The sequence below is a fragment of the Artemia franciscana genome, chromosome 17, assembly GCF_032884065.1.
Source record: "Artemia franciscana chromosome 17, ASM3288406v1, whole genome shotgun sequence".
Lineage (NCBI taxonomy): Eukaryota > Metazoa > Arthropoda > Branchiopoda > Anostraca > Artemiidae > Artemia > Artemia franciscana.
The window spans coordinates 22,503,599-22,518,825 of record NC_088879.1 but is presented as its reverse complement, the minus strand read 5'-3'; the positions used below and the strand labels follow the sequence as shown (position 1 = coordinate 22,518,825).

Genomic DNA, 15,227 nt, shown 5'->3' with positions numbered 1-15,227 from the left:
GGATATTAAAGATACAGCCAGATAGCACAATAGCAAAATGTTGTATTGTAATGTCAAGGAATTAAAAGGAAGTAGCCAGTTCAGACTTAGTCTCAAAAAAGATGGAAATGGGGCCTCAACTAGTGACAAGGAATGTGTTAAAGCGAAATGGGCAGCATATTTTGAGAATGTGCGAAACCGTGACAAAGTTGTAGGAAATGATAACGAAAAAAAAATCAAAATTATTTTGACAATTTGGGAGCGAAAGAAGATTTATTTTGCTAATAATAGTTATAGCCAATACTGAAAAGGTAAAAAGTAATAAGGCTATAGAAGCTGATTGTGTGGTACATGAATCTTTGTGGTAGTTACGAAACTAGAGACAAATTATAGAAGATTATGAATATTATTTTCGAAAAGGGGAAGCACCATATCTTTTTTTTTGGAAAACTTTGGTTAAACCCTTTTTTAAGAAAGGTAATAACAGTGAGTTTGGTAATTATTGAAGTATTAGCTTGGCTTCATTAAAAAGCAAATTACTTAGCATGATGATCTTTTCAGAATAATGTTGTAGATTCTGATAGACTGTAGATGCTGAAGTTTTAAGAGTAGTGTCGTTTTCTGAAGGGGGGGGGGGAGGATATGTCGACTAAAACAAGTCTTAGATTGATAATTCAGAAAGGTCTGAATTATCCGAGTCCTCTAGCACTCATTTTAACTGATCAAGAGCAGGCACTTGAATCAACCGTTTAGTTAAGGTGCTATCTTTTTATTGGATACCTCTTAAGTACATTAAAGTCCTTAGTGTTGTGTACAAGAAAAATATTGTTGCGGTTAAAGTAGGAAGTGAGGTTGATAGCTGGTTTGGTGTTCAGTCAGGAGTTAAGCAGGGTTGTATCCTATCCTCATTTATACGAATCATTTTGACGAATTTTCATGTCCTGCGGAACCAAATGGGAAAATAAAGCACTTTAGAGGTTTTGAGAGTTCAGGGTGCAAGAAAAAGTTTGAAAATTAATCTGAAGAAGACAAAGTCACTCTGACTAGTATAGGAATAAATAAAGATGAAGAGGTGATGTTGGGAAGCGAAAAGATTGATCAAGTAGACAGCTTCACATACCTGGGTAAAGACGGTGGATGCATTGGAAATGTAAAAAGTAGAATAGCCAAGTCCCTAGGTGTTTTCTCAGAGTTGAAAAATAACAATATAAATCTATGAACCAAGATTGGACAATTGAAAGCTGTAATATTTCAATTAAAAAAAGAAAATTTTTACCTTCTATTTCCAGAACACTTTTCAACGTCATCAAATATGTATCAAGGCAGCCTTTATTAATGGGACACAACAGCAGTCCAGACCCAACATCTAAACAGTCGATCAAAATCGATTCAGCTAAAATGAAATCTGGGGAGTCTGAACCACTTGATTGACGTTTCAACCCAGATGTCCTTCTCGCTTGAGCGAAGTTACTGCTACTACCTGAACTGGGAATAGAAGACGTAGTTGTTGTTGTGAAGTCCTGAACAGCAATTCTTGGAACTATTGCACTAGAAAAGGCGAAAAAGAAAATTATCCAAAATTACAACAATCTTAAACAATTACCACATACAGGTGTACTACATATACAGGACTACAGGCAGTCAGAATTTTTCTTTTGCCTCCCTCAAAATAGGAGTATCTAAATCCCTCCCCCGAAACAAATTATTGGCATCTATCTTACTTTCTCCCCAAAATAAAAATTAAGACTGAATCTCGTTGTACTATTATAATTGTAATTGTAAAAAAAATGTAATTGTAATATTATTTTTGCTTCACAATAATTGAGCCAACTTAGTACTCCCCATAATCAACAGCTAAAATAATCCGACACAATTTAACACAGATGTTGTTATTCAACGTGCCAAATTTTAAGCTATTATACTTTGCCAAAGTTATAAGTGCCTTTGTCACCTGGAAAAAATTCACCTCCGTCGTGGCGGAAATCCTTAATAAATTATAATTTTTTTACTCAAGTTTGCTATATTTTCCCAACTTGGAATACAAGTTCCGAATGAATTATTATCTTCTTCTTCTTCTTAAATGTGAAACTAGGTCCTGCATAAATGTTTCTTTTTGATAAAACCAAAACGATCATATATTTATTAAATATATGGTTTGTTATCATAGACCAACCCTTTTGTGAATCCTCCCTTTCAGTTACCGTAATTCCGCTAACAAAAAAAAGTGTCAACTAAAAAGAATTTGGTGTTTCTAATTTGACTGTTTATGTTGAAGTTGTCTCCCAACTAACTCCCAAAAAATAGTCAATAATTACTAATAATTCATATTTATTTTAACCTGTATGCATCTTCGTTAGGTTAGGCAAGTGCCAAAATTTCAGGGGGTATATGAGAAATCTCTCTCTGTACATGGCTTCCAACATTTTAGACCAGAGGATGCTCTTTTTTTTTTTTTTTTTTTTTTTTACTGAATAACGATAAAATCGATGAAGAAAAAATGTGCTCAACTGATGTCGTTAATTACGGGTATCAGTTCAAAAAAAGTTCATTAACACAAAAAAAAGCTCCTCATAGATCTATTATCTGAATCGATTCCAGATAATAAATCATTGTAATATGAGAGCAGGTAAAAAACTACCATATCCAAATACAGTGCTTGCATTAAATCGAATAATTTTGGGTATCAAGCCATGGCTAATTGTAGAAATAGCCAAGACAGATAGTCCAATTGAGTGGGAGGCAAATCTGGCATTAATCCCCATATTAATAGGATTATGTACATATTATGTTAGTTCATTTGTTAATAGGTAAGTCTGTCTATTATCGGCCCATGCGTCATTCCTAGGGTAGAAGAACCAAGGTAGACAGTCATAAAATTAAGATAGTCATAGAACCTACAGTTTTCCAGGTGTTGGGTTAAATGGCACGGGTAAACGGTGGGAGTAAGTATGCCTCTCTTATTGGACCAATACTTGTTTGTTATCTTTTAGCAAGGCACGCCCACCTAGTGTCTCAGACAGGTTGACCAAGAATTTAAAATTGACATAGGACCATTAGATTGCCTGGAATGAGAGGTATGACCAACCTATGGTCTTAAGCAGGTTGAACCAAGAATTTAGAATTGACATAGGACCTTTCATTTGGGTGGAATGACAGGCAAACAAGCGTCTAAAGTCAAATTGGGCCATTCTGCAATGAGTGTCAGGCAAGGCGATTGATTCAATTCATAAACTTAGACATTTGCACAAATAAAAAAGTTAATTTAATGTTAGTTGACCAGTAAGTTGACTGAAATTGCAAGGGGAATAAGAGTCCAAAGCCTAAAAAGGCCTGTTTGCCTAGAGTGTTTGGCAAGTAGCCCAGTTATAAGCTATTACTTTAAGCCTTAAAGTAATGGCTATTAATCGGTTTAGACTAATTCTCAATTAATCTTGGCTTTCCCATTAAAATATTTGACTATAGCGTGGCTCGAAATTATGAAAAAAATATATAGAAAGTATGAGAGGAATTCTTACGACAAGTGGAATCCTAGGTTCATAGCTTTCTTGGCAGTGAACAGTGTTTTAAGAGTACCCTCTCTTTTTTAGTAGCTGTAACTAAAAAACAGCTGGAATTCTGAAAACAATGTGTAGATAAATAGAACCAAATTTGTGTGCTGAACCCAAATTAAATTTATTTTATAAGGAGCCCGTCAAACACAACAGCAAAAAGAGAGACAAAGAAAGAAAGCGAAAACAAAATAAGGTAAAAACGTTAAAAAAGAACATGCGAAAATATAAAACACTGAATAATACTATACATACAGTATGCAACTAAAAAAAAAAAAAAAAAAATTTGCATGACAACGTCTCCCAATGTAGATTGGCCAGTAATGAAAGATGTATGTTCAAACAGAAAGAGAGAAAATATTTCAGCATTTGTTCATGAAGAACCAAGGTACCTCCTAAAATTCATTTGCAATAATCTTGCGCATTTATAGTCATAATAACAAAATAAAAGAAACAGGACAAAATCAAGTATAGTAATATGTTGAAAAATTAAACACTCAAATTCATCCCTGGAACATATGCTTCAGCTCTACAAACGAAAATATGAAGTTTGGCCTTGTCCTTGAAAATGATATATTGAGAAGATGTACTTCTATTTGTTTAATTTTTTAGGGAGGATTTTATAACTAACTGACGACCGTTTTTCTCGGAGCAAGAAATATTTGAAAATTGGAAAAGCTTTTTCAGATGGAAGTTTTCCAGCTTTTCGTGATTTCTTGCAGATCAGCCTGAAAGAAGGCAAACATTCTCATTCTCACGTGGTGGTATATTCCGTTCAATATTATTCAGTATATAATTTAGTTGCAAAAAAAACTAGTATAAATAAATAAAAAATAAAACGACCAGATATAAAATTTAAAAAATAGAAGATTTTTTGAGAAAGAAATAATAAACAACGATAAGTATTAAACGTAAAGATAATTTACCAAAACAGTTAGCTCTATGAAAACTTTTGTCACGTTTTGCGACTTGGCCCAGCTTCTACCCAGCACTTGTTTTTTTTATCTACCAAGGAGGGCTGAAATTAAAAAGCCTCCCAATTTAGTTTGACAATACCACCAGGACAATAGCAGCATGCCTAAGATGTATCGACACAATACTGAACGCTATGTGTAAGGCCCTATATCTATTAGGTATCAAAACACATCCGTCATTTCGTCATTAAAATTACTAAAACTTAAACTTCAGAATTTCTGGGTCTCGAAAGGAAATTATATGCCTAACGAGCCTTTTGAAACAAAAATTACGACTAAAATTCAAAAAACAAAAACAAAAAAAAACCTCATAATTATTAACTTATTTTAACTTTATGTATCTTCTTTCTATTTTTGATTCTATTTTAGCTGTTTCAATATTCCCGTGCCTTATTCTCCAAATACCAAATAAAACTAACTTTTGTAATCATTTCTTTACTTATTTGTGTGGGATTGTATCACCAGACCCAAATAGAAAGGGTATACCTCTGATTTTTTTTTTTTTTCAAAATTAGCTACAAAGCGAGTAATATTGGTCAAGTGGGTCTCATACACATTCGTCTCATTTCCATAGGATATTTGCCTCTACTGTCAGGGATCAGCAACGACCAGAACAAACAAATTTCCAGTGCATTTAACTACAAAACTAGGGGACACAATTATAAATAAAGCTACATTATTTAAATGCACACTGATTTTACAAATTCTTCTCGCTTAGATTTTAGAACAAAAAATATTCCTACGAAAGAAGATAAAGTGGATAAAGTGCATTTTCTAAGTTTCTACGAGTCGGATATTATACATTTCAGGCGGGGTTCAAACCCCCTACCCCCCCCCCCCCGCCGTGGATACGGTCATGAAACTAGGGGACAAAATTTTATAAATGAAGATACATTATTTATATGCACACTCACAGAATCTTCTCGCTTAGATTTTAGGACAAAAAATATTCCGACGAGAATTATCAAAACTTTATTTACTTTCTCCTCTATAATTCTGAAAATGCAAAATACAATTCTTTGGGGGCATGACGTTATACCGTCGATACATTGTACGATATACTGTATAACATTATGCCCAAATTGAAAGTATGTCATGTGTTGTTATATCAGAGAAACACCTAGTATAAGCGTTGTTAGAAGATCACTTTTCTTGTTGAATGCTTGAAAGCTCATATTGGGACAGGTCAAGAATTGTTAGGTTAGTATTTATTATTCGTAAAATTTAACAAAGAGATGTGCAAGAACATAAGGAAAAAATAAATAATTACACAACACATAACCCCCCCCCCCCCACACACACAAAAACAACAAAAAACAAACTAGTAAGCATTAAAAAAGAATAAAAAGAAATGCGGTTGGGGAAGACCCAATTACCAAGTTTTTTGTAATTTATTTAATTATTGGTAATTAATAATTTTTATGAAAGCAATAAAAGGGTTAATAGCACCAAATTTGATTGTTATTTAGTTTGACGTCTCGGACCAAATGCAAAATATTCAGGTGGAATTTGCAATACTCACAGTAAGATTCCAGAGCTCACCTTCTCTAGAAATAGGCAAGGAAGGAAAGAAAGAAAAAAAAAACAATGTTTGGGCCAGCATTAAATCTGTAGCCTCTCTGGGGACCATTAGAAGTATTAGAAATTATTTTGTTTGTTTTGGAAGACTTTATTGTCCATCGTTGTAGACAGTGATAACTTAATCGTGTGTAAATCTATTTAACCTTTTTCTTCCTCAAAAGATAGTTATCATGTAGAAATAAGTAGGGTGTGGCTTCTTTTTGCTGCAAAAGACTTGAAGGTTTATTCTGTAAGTGTTCAAACTGCTAATCTTCCTCTATATACCTGGCTTTATATTTTCCTGCGTCAACTCTTCAAGTTATATTATTTGACCTTTTACCTGAACTTTTTCCTCTTTAATATTCCCCGGTTTACATACCAAAATGTGTTTTTACAGCGCCACTGAAAAATTTCTAAAGTTTTATTGAACACAATTTTTGTGAAGAGATCTTGTGATGTAGTTCAGCAACAAGAAACACAATAGTGACCAGCTCACTGGGGCCAGACCTGTCAGCAGAAAATAAAGATGTAAAGAGTCTACAATATCCCTTTTTCTCAAATTTGAAAATTATAAAATCCGAGAGAAAACACTTTTTTTTCTTTAAAAGCCATTATCTATTTTACAACAAAGCTGTTTCCCCTTTTTCTATTTTCTGAAAAAAATCAAAACACACTATCAGTCCTTATCTGGCTACTATGACCTCTTCCCGCTTCGAGAAAAACAGAAAGAGCGCTGAAGCTTAGTTTGGTCCAAAGTATTTAATCACAGGGACAGATCAAGAGCAAAATCTTGGGGGTAGGCCCAATGTGACAAGGGCGTCAATGATTGACCAAATTGACAAATTTATTTTAATAAGATTTAAAAAACGAAAAAACAAAGGAATGGGGGCAACAGAAAAATTTTGGGGGGCCTGAGGCCCCCGGTCCCCCTGGATCCGCCCCTGATTAATGAGCAAAAGTTAAAGGTCTAAATCAGGAAATTCCGAGACAATTATAGCCGATCTTATTATAGCCAAATTATTATTAGGCCCAACATCTTTTGGCGTTTATAAATCGAACATAGGCTAAATTAATGATTTAAGTTAATAACTGTAAAACTTCAAGCATTGAAACATCATCTTTATCTATTATAAAATAGCTCTTGCAGTTTTTATCTTTACTTACATTACGAGCCAGTTCAAAAGTTTTTGTGTTTCTTCCATTGTCACCTCCTCTTTGGATGAAGGCCCTTGATTATCAGCATTATTTTCATCTTCCTCATAAGCATTCATATCAAGAATTGCCGACATCTTGAAAAGAAGGGTACATGCTTCACGCAAAAATGTATTTGTTGCAATATCTGACGTCTCTATTCCACATAACTTGTCTTCAATTAATTTCTGAAAAAAAGCAATAAATCAAATGTAACTCAGCAAGAAAAAAACAACAAAAATGATGTAATGATTTTAAAGCAATATTTTATTTTGCCCAAAATAAATGGGCCTGATTATTTTTTTTAATTAGTTGCGATGCGAAACAGTTTCACTTGTAGATCACTGGTGGTACATACAAACAAATGCATTGATTCATAGAAGGTAAGGGAGATGAAAATGATAAATATCAAGAAAGTGACATCCAATAACAGCATATGCAGAGGTATATTTACCAAAAATGGTGAAACAGGCAAAAGGTTCCTATCAAGTGTGCAAAGATACAAGTAATTGTCCAGAAAAAGACAAAATTATATTTTTTTTCTGGCCCATTAAGTAGTATGAATACATAGACATGAGGTATATCGAAATTGTTTTAACTCTGAAGTTAAACTACTTCGCAGTCATGTCAAGCTAGTCCAAGAAAACTTGCTAGCATTTAATTTCTTTTTCGAAACCGCTATCGGAAATTCTGTATCTCCTCTGATTTGTTGGAAACCGCTATCGAGAATTCTGTATCTCTTCTGATTTGTCGACGACCGCTATCGAAAATTCTGTATCTCCTCTGATTTGTTAGAAACCGCTATCAAGAATTCTTTATCTCCTCTGATTTGTCGGAAACCGCCATCGAAAATTCTGTATCTTCTCTGATTTGTCAGAAACCGTTACCGGAAATTCTGTATCTCCTCTGATTTGTTGGAAACCGCTATCAAGAATTCTTTATCTCCTCTGATTTGTCGGAAACCGCCATCGAGAATTCTGTGTCTTCTCTGATTTGTCAGAAACCGTTACCGGAAATTCTGTATCTCCTCTGATTTGTCGGAAATCGTTATCGAAAAGTCTGTATCTCCTCTGATTTATTAGAAACCGCTATCAAGAATTCTGTATCTCCTCTGATTTGTCGACAACCGCTATCAAAAATTCTGTATCTCCTCTGATTTGTTGGAAACCGCTATCAAGAATTCTGTATCTCCTCTGATTTGTCGGAAACCGTTATCGAGAATTCTGTGTCTCCTCCGATTTGTCGGAAACCGCTATCGAAAATTCTGTATCTCCTCTGATTGGTCAGAAATCGCTATCGAAAATTCTGTATTTCCTCTGATTGGTCGAAAACCGCTATCGAAAATTCTGTATCTCCTCTGATTTGTTAGAAACCGCTATAGAAAATTTCGTATCTCCTCTGATTTGTCGGAAACCGCTATCGAAAATTATGTATCTCCTCTGATTTGTTAGAACCCGCTATCGAGAATTCTGTTTCTCCTCTGATTTCTCGGAAACCGCTATCGAAAATTCTGTATCTCCTCTGATTTGTTAGAACTCGCTATCGAGAATTCTGTTTCTTCTCTGATTTGTCGGAAACCACTATCGAAAATTTTGTATCTCCTCTGATTTGTTAGAAACCGCTATCGAAAATTCGATATCTGCTCTGATTTGTCGGAAATAGCTTTAGAAAAGAAAGTCTGAATACTCCTAATTCTAGTTTATTGTGCATGTAAATCTTTCAATTGTGGAATTTTAGGCCAGAAACAGTACAGCAGCAATCAAATTCAGAGGATGGACGAAGGAAGGGAGGTTTCTGGAAACCTGGCATTCACATATCTACAAGAGGGACTGTCATATCTTAGCCAAAATCAATACGAAGTAAAAGCTGGTGTCTCAATTGTGCCTCTTGGCTGTCTGGGCAAAGTCCAATTTCTGCTGGTGAAATGATAAGTGAAGGGATTCCTCAGTTCTTGTCATCAAGGACAATACAAGAAAGGATAAGTAGATCTTGAGGGAGATCTTGAGTCAAATCTCAAGAAGGGAACTAACATCTAGCATCCTAGCAATGCCATTCATAGATCAAAAGCTTACCTGGCCTCCGTGGAAATGGGTTATCTAACCATCGGGTTGTTTAACAGAAGAAACTGTCGTATTGAAATTTACGCGGTGCAAAGTAGCAGTAAATAGTACAATTGTGTCTTTATAGAGGTCCATATATGATCAAATTTACCTGGAAAGGGTAGGTTTCCTAAATCCCTTTCATCAGAACAGCTAACGAAAAGTGAAATTGAATCGCAGGAAAATTTTGTGGAGAGTAGTAGAAAGCGTCCCAGTTGTGGTTTTCTATTTCTTGGGCAGTCAATTCTCTACAGGTGAGAGAAGTACCCAAATTCATGCAATTAAGACATCTACTAGAAAAAATTTCACAATCCCTGGCAAACTCTGTATGAAGTAATGCCTTAGTTATGCATTTTGAGGATCTAGACCCAATCCAACCTGTACAAAGGACGAAAAAGGAAAGTATCTCTAAATTCGTGTCATCGTGGCATCCTCCAGGAGGAGTTATTTGAACTAAATTAGTAACTAAAACCAGTTGAAAGTAGGAGTAAATATCTTAACTTTGCCTGTTTGGATTCCGTACCCATTTTGACCAGGGTGTTGAGAGGGCATCCTTAAACTACAGCCATAACAAAATTTGCCAAGCAGTTTTTGAATCTCAACCAAATTCGGTGGGAAGAAAGAAAAAGTGACCAAATTATACTTTCAAGAGCTCTTACCTGACCCAATTAATAAAGGGGGATTCTCTACGTTCTTACCGTCAGGATAATTACCTGGAAGAGTTGATGGATATTAACACAGCTTTGTTAGAATTAAGAACTAATGTACTCGCTATGCTTTTAGGAGATTCTGTCCAACCTTAGTAGAGGGAGAAGTTTTCGAAAAATTATCATCAGGGCATCTAGTCGAGAGTGTTATTGGATCTCAGCCAAACTTGGAAGAACGTAATAGTGAGTGTCCTAGTTGTTCCTTTAGGGGTTCTTAAGTCTTCTTGTTTCTGTGGGGAGGAAAAGAGGAGGAGATTTTCTAAAGTTTTGCAGTTACGAAAACTACTGGAATGAATTGTAGTCTCAGAACTGTCTTTTGAGAAATAGAAGTTTTGAGGTTAAGAAAAAAACGTTAGGGAATAAGAGAAAACTTTTGCCTTTTGGAGGTTTCGCCAATCCCACTCATGTGGGGGGAAGGGTTCTCTAAATTCTTGTCAGCAACGTATGTAAACAAGAAATTTCTGGATCTAAAAAGAAACTTCCTTGGAAGGAAGAGCAAATAGTTATACTTTTTGGTGATCAAAATCCAATCCAACCTTTGTGGGTGAGGAAAAGGAAGAGGTCCATAAAATGTCTACAAAAAAGGTTAGTGGATCTCAGCCCAATTTGGTCACAAGTAGGATTAAGAAACCTAGCTCTGCCTTTTGAGGGCTGTACTCAGCTTGAACTCTCTGAGAAGAGGGGGTCAATAAATTCTTGTCATTACGACACCTGTCAAGACTGCTTAATGAATACCAATAAAACTTGGTAGGAAAGAAACAATTATCCAGGTTCTATCTTTTGGAAATTTGTACCTGATCCAATCAGTCTGGGGTCAAGGAGTCCTTAAATTCTTATCATCCGGAAATTTACCAAAAGAGATGTTAGATCTTAATAAAACCTATTGGGAAGTAAGAGACAATGTATCAGTTATACCTTTAAAGGCCAGGACCCGTTCCGAACTTTGTTGGGAGAGGAAAGTACGATCCCTAAATCCATGTCATCAGAACAATAGCCACAAGAGTTTTAAAAATCCCAATCAAACTTGGTCTCAAGACCAAATAAAATTCTTACAGACTATGTACATGTCTGTTTATCCTCACCGTTTTATAGCAAACAGATCTGATCCAGAATAATTCTCACGATTACCACGATGCAAGTTATACAAAAATTAATCTTCTTTCTTTTCCTCCAAAGAGGATTAGATGAAACCGTCGGCAAAGTTTTCAACATCGGTTCTGCGTTTTGCCACATGATGTCTTTATTAATATCAGTCTTCATTAACTGCTCGGTGACTCGAATAGCAAAAGGAGATTTAAAACAGAGATTTAAAACAATCATCTTTTGTAATCCGCACAAGTAACTGGTGAGATCAGAAATAAGTTCTAAGGGATAAAATTTCGAAGCTTACCAGGACTCTGCTGAAACCATTGGCAAAACTTTTCAGTTCCTTTTTGTATTTCTTCAGCACGTGATCTTTGTCACTCTTGTTCTTCAGCATATGACCAACAATTCGCACACCCAGAAGTGGCTTCGGATTATCGACTTTACCAAATCTTACCTTCTTAACTGAATTGTAATCCTTAAAGGATTACACAAGAAAATTTGTATTAAACATGGATAGTTATAACGGCAAAAAGCTATTTTTGCCGATATAAAACAGGGGTAGGGATAGAGGGAAAAAGGAAAGAGGGACGGAAACGAGGAAAAAGAAAGACAGAGAGAGAGGGGGAGAGAATGGAAGAGAGAGAGAGAGAGAGAGAGAGAGGAGAGAGAGAGAGAGAGAGAGAGAGAGAGAGAGAGAGAGAGAGAGAGAGAGAGAGAGAGAGAGAGAGAGAGAGAGAGAGAGAGAGAGAGAGATTTCACTATTCCAATCATTCACGCCTCAAAACCCTTTTTGATCACCGTCATTACATTGGCTTCTAGAATCCTAATTTAGTTATAAAATTCATCTTCCTATGTTTCCAAACCCTTTTGAACCAGGAAAAACACCCAGCACTTTGGCTATTCTACTTTTTACACCTGCAGTGTATCCACCCCCCATAGATCACAGCTAGATAAAGGGTATGATGGTGCATGGTCGGTCAAACCTCTTGTTAACGAGTACCACCTCTTAATCGTAACTAACTTCAAGTGACTTCGTCTCTTCAAGCCTATTTTTGTAGCCTGAACAGAAACTCCCACAAAATTCATTAATTTCCCTAGAATTTTTACAAAGTACACTCAAATCATCTGCGGTTCTTAGGAAAGTCCAACAAGATCATGGTTGTGGCGACAGACAGTACCTAGTAAAGAACGAATTCCGGCTCATAGAAATTTAAAATCAAAAATGCATTCTGAAAGAAACTTTCAGACAAAAGAAGAATGGCCACTGAAGCTGATTTATAAATTTCAGCTAATCTTATTGCTTAGAGTTGTGTTGCAAAATAAATTAACGGGAATTTTGAAAAATTTCATGAAACCCCAAGAAAATGGTACAAAGTTGGAATTAATGCTGAGTCATTGGAACTATCATAGACGAAAACCTTAAATAGAAGAACTACAGACCCCCCCCCCATCTTGAGCAAGAAGGAAAACCACTTTTTTGCATAGGAAGCATGCAAGCAAGTTTCCGTTTTCTCTTTCTTTTTCTTGTTTTTTCATCACCCCTAGTGGGCACCGAAACATTAAATAGTTTAAGGGCTCATTGGATAGCAAATAACCTACTTAAAAGGGATACAACACAAATCAACTTTACTCTTTACTCATTCCACACCAAACTAACTACCAACATTAATTCTCGTATAAAGCACTAATCACTTAAAGCTTCTGTATCAGTTTAATCGAATGTTTGTTCATAGCAAAAAAAATTGAGGATTAAAGAGGCCTGACCAGGGGAGGGGTTAGGGGGCTTGAAACACCCTCGAAATGTTTGTCGGACTCGCTAAAACGTAACAAAAATGAATCTAATTTTTTGTATATGTTCTTTAACATTTTAACCAAAAGTATTTGTATTGGTAGTATTATTTAGCTATGAAATAACTGAATTTTATAATTTTTGCGTAATTTTTGCATTTCTAGAATGGGAGAAGTTGGGTTGAAACTACTAATTCTCTTCAAATGTGCATAAATTCTTGATAGATCTATATTAGTATCGATCACGTAGAAATAATGCATATCATCTTACAAGCCTGTTCCAACATTTGCATTTTACGTAACCACGTAACCTGTATAGTAGAAGACTATATGTGGTACTAGCGTTGGTATACAAATTGAAAATAAAGATGAGGAAAATAATAAAAGAGAATTATTAAATAAGGATTCAGCAGCCAGGGTTCTGAATTGAAAGTCGTAAAAATTGGTATTTCATCCTTTTAGGTAACACTGGCAAAATCAGAGTAGTTTTCCGAGTAGTAGATCACAGCAAACTGTGTTCGTTACTTTTTTTTCAAATCCACGAAATAAAACAAAAACTGTTAGAACTGCGCATAGATTTTGGATTATACGAGAGTCAGATTTTTTTCCTTCAAAAAATAGGGATAAAAAATCAAAGATCTCCAAAATAGAGAGAGTCGGACAATGATTTAAGAGGTCCCAGAATCGTGATTGCAAAACATTTTACACATAATTAATCAATTCACTTCAACATACATCACCTCCATCCACTTCTTTCTTTTTCTTTTTGCTGCGTCTTCCTTTAGATACCTAAAAAGATACATTATATCAATCGATTTAAAAGTACAAAAGTTATTTTATTCTCATTTATTTGGTTTCACGTTATCTCTGTTGAAATCTCTGAGAAAATTCAAAAAGGAAGATATAATCCATATTTAGTAAAACAATTATAATGTAACTCTAACAGGTGAAAAAAAAACTCAGCATAGAAATTGTGATTTTTTATGATAAGCTCAGTCAAATTTGTTTCTCAAAATTCGTGTTTTGTACTCCCAGAATTACTACTGTATAACCTTTTTTTTCTTTTTTTTTAGTGAAGACAATCCTTGATTTTACCTTTGTTACCTTAATTTGTACATCGGAGTGACTAAGGCCCATGTTCCATTTAGTTAACTCTGTTTTGATGATGATAAAACACAAATAATAATTGTCACTGTGTTGAAGGCCTAGTGACACGCCATTGTTAGGTGATGCAAGGATTTCCACTCACACGGTTTGTTAGTCCACTCTGAACTAAATTGTAATGTGAATTACGTTGTAGTCGGAGCAATGAACGGGTCTTTACTAATGTTTTTTTTTATGTCCTCTTGTTTCATTTACTGTAATGTTTGTGTGAAAGATTATTATTTGGTTAACTATGATATTTGTTAGTCTCTCCACGGCGGTGTCGGACTGTGGCCATTTCAATCTCTCCAGTATGTCACTATACGGTAGGTTTTAGAGACTAGTTATACACTCGGTTGCGTACATCTTAACTCCGTCAATCAATCTAAATTTAGACAAATTAAATCTGTAAATGTTTCCAAATGTAGATTTAAAATCTATCAATTTTGAGAATAGTCATGCAAATGAAAGATCGATGTTAAGAGTGAATCAAGTAATTTTACGCTGAAATATAAATAAAATGTAAAACACTAATATGGCAAAATCGGCTATATAAAAGACACTAGGCCTTCAAAAAGACATGAAAACCACTACAGGATCAGCTGCATTGAAAATTTTTCATGAGGAGGGGGTATTTACCGAATGTATAAGCGAATGAACGAAAAAATAAAAAATAAATGTTATTCATGTTATAAGAAGAAAATAAATGACACATTTTCAACATTGGCTAAGCTTAAAAGACAAATCTTTCACCAGATCAAGAAACTATTTTATACATTCATTATTTTACATCATTTTTAGCACAGACAATGCTTAAATTCTCTGTTAAGACGTCTTCATAAAAGCATATTTGTTTAGATTAAGACTTGAAATTATTTCTATATCTTTGACCGCTGGATTGTTATTTTAGATTTATATTCACGTGTTCAAAACTATATTCAGCTTGTGATGAATGTCAAATTTGTTATTTGAGCACAAAAGAAGTAAGAAAGACTACTAAACGATGTAATAGTATTTTTTATGGCACATTTATAATTAGAAATACTTATGTTTGAAAGGCACCAGAAAAAGATAATGAAGGGTGTGTTAGTAAGTAGTAAGTGAGTAGTAGCATATTGAGCTTCATCCACAGTATGAAAGCACATACGATCC

General features: G+C 34.9%; 1 protein-coding gene across 2 annotated transcripts in view; it reads right to left on the bottom strand.

Moving 5' to 3' along the window:
* The window catches only part of LOC136038010 (condensin-2 complex subunit G2-like), a 126,784-nt gene that overhangs the window by 41,139 nt on the left and 70,418 nt on the right, over nt 1-15,227 (bottom strand). For both annotated transcript variants that reach the window (XM_065720931.1, XM_065720932.1), the window contains exons 13-16: nt 13,668-13,721; nt 11,449-11,619; nt 7,226-7,440; nt 1,256-1,527 (exon numbers count right to left, since the gene is read on the bottom strand). In XM_065720931.1, the coding sequence (XP_065577003.1) occupies nt 1,256-1,527; nt 7,226-7,440; nt 11,449-11,619; nt 13,668-13,721 (712 nt within the window). The remainder of the gene's footprint in view (nt 1-1,255; nt 1,528-7,225; nt 7,441-11,448; nt 11,620-13,667; nt 13,722-15,227) is intronic.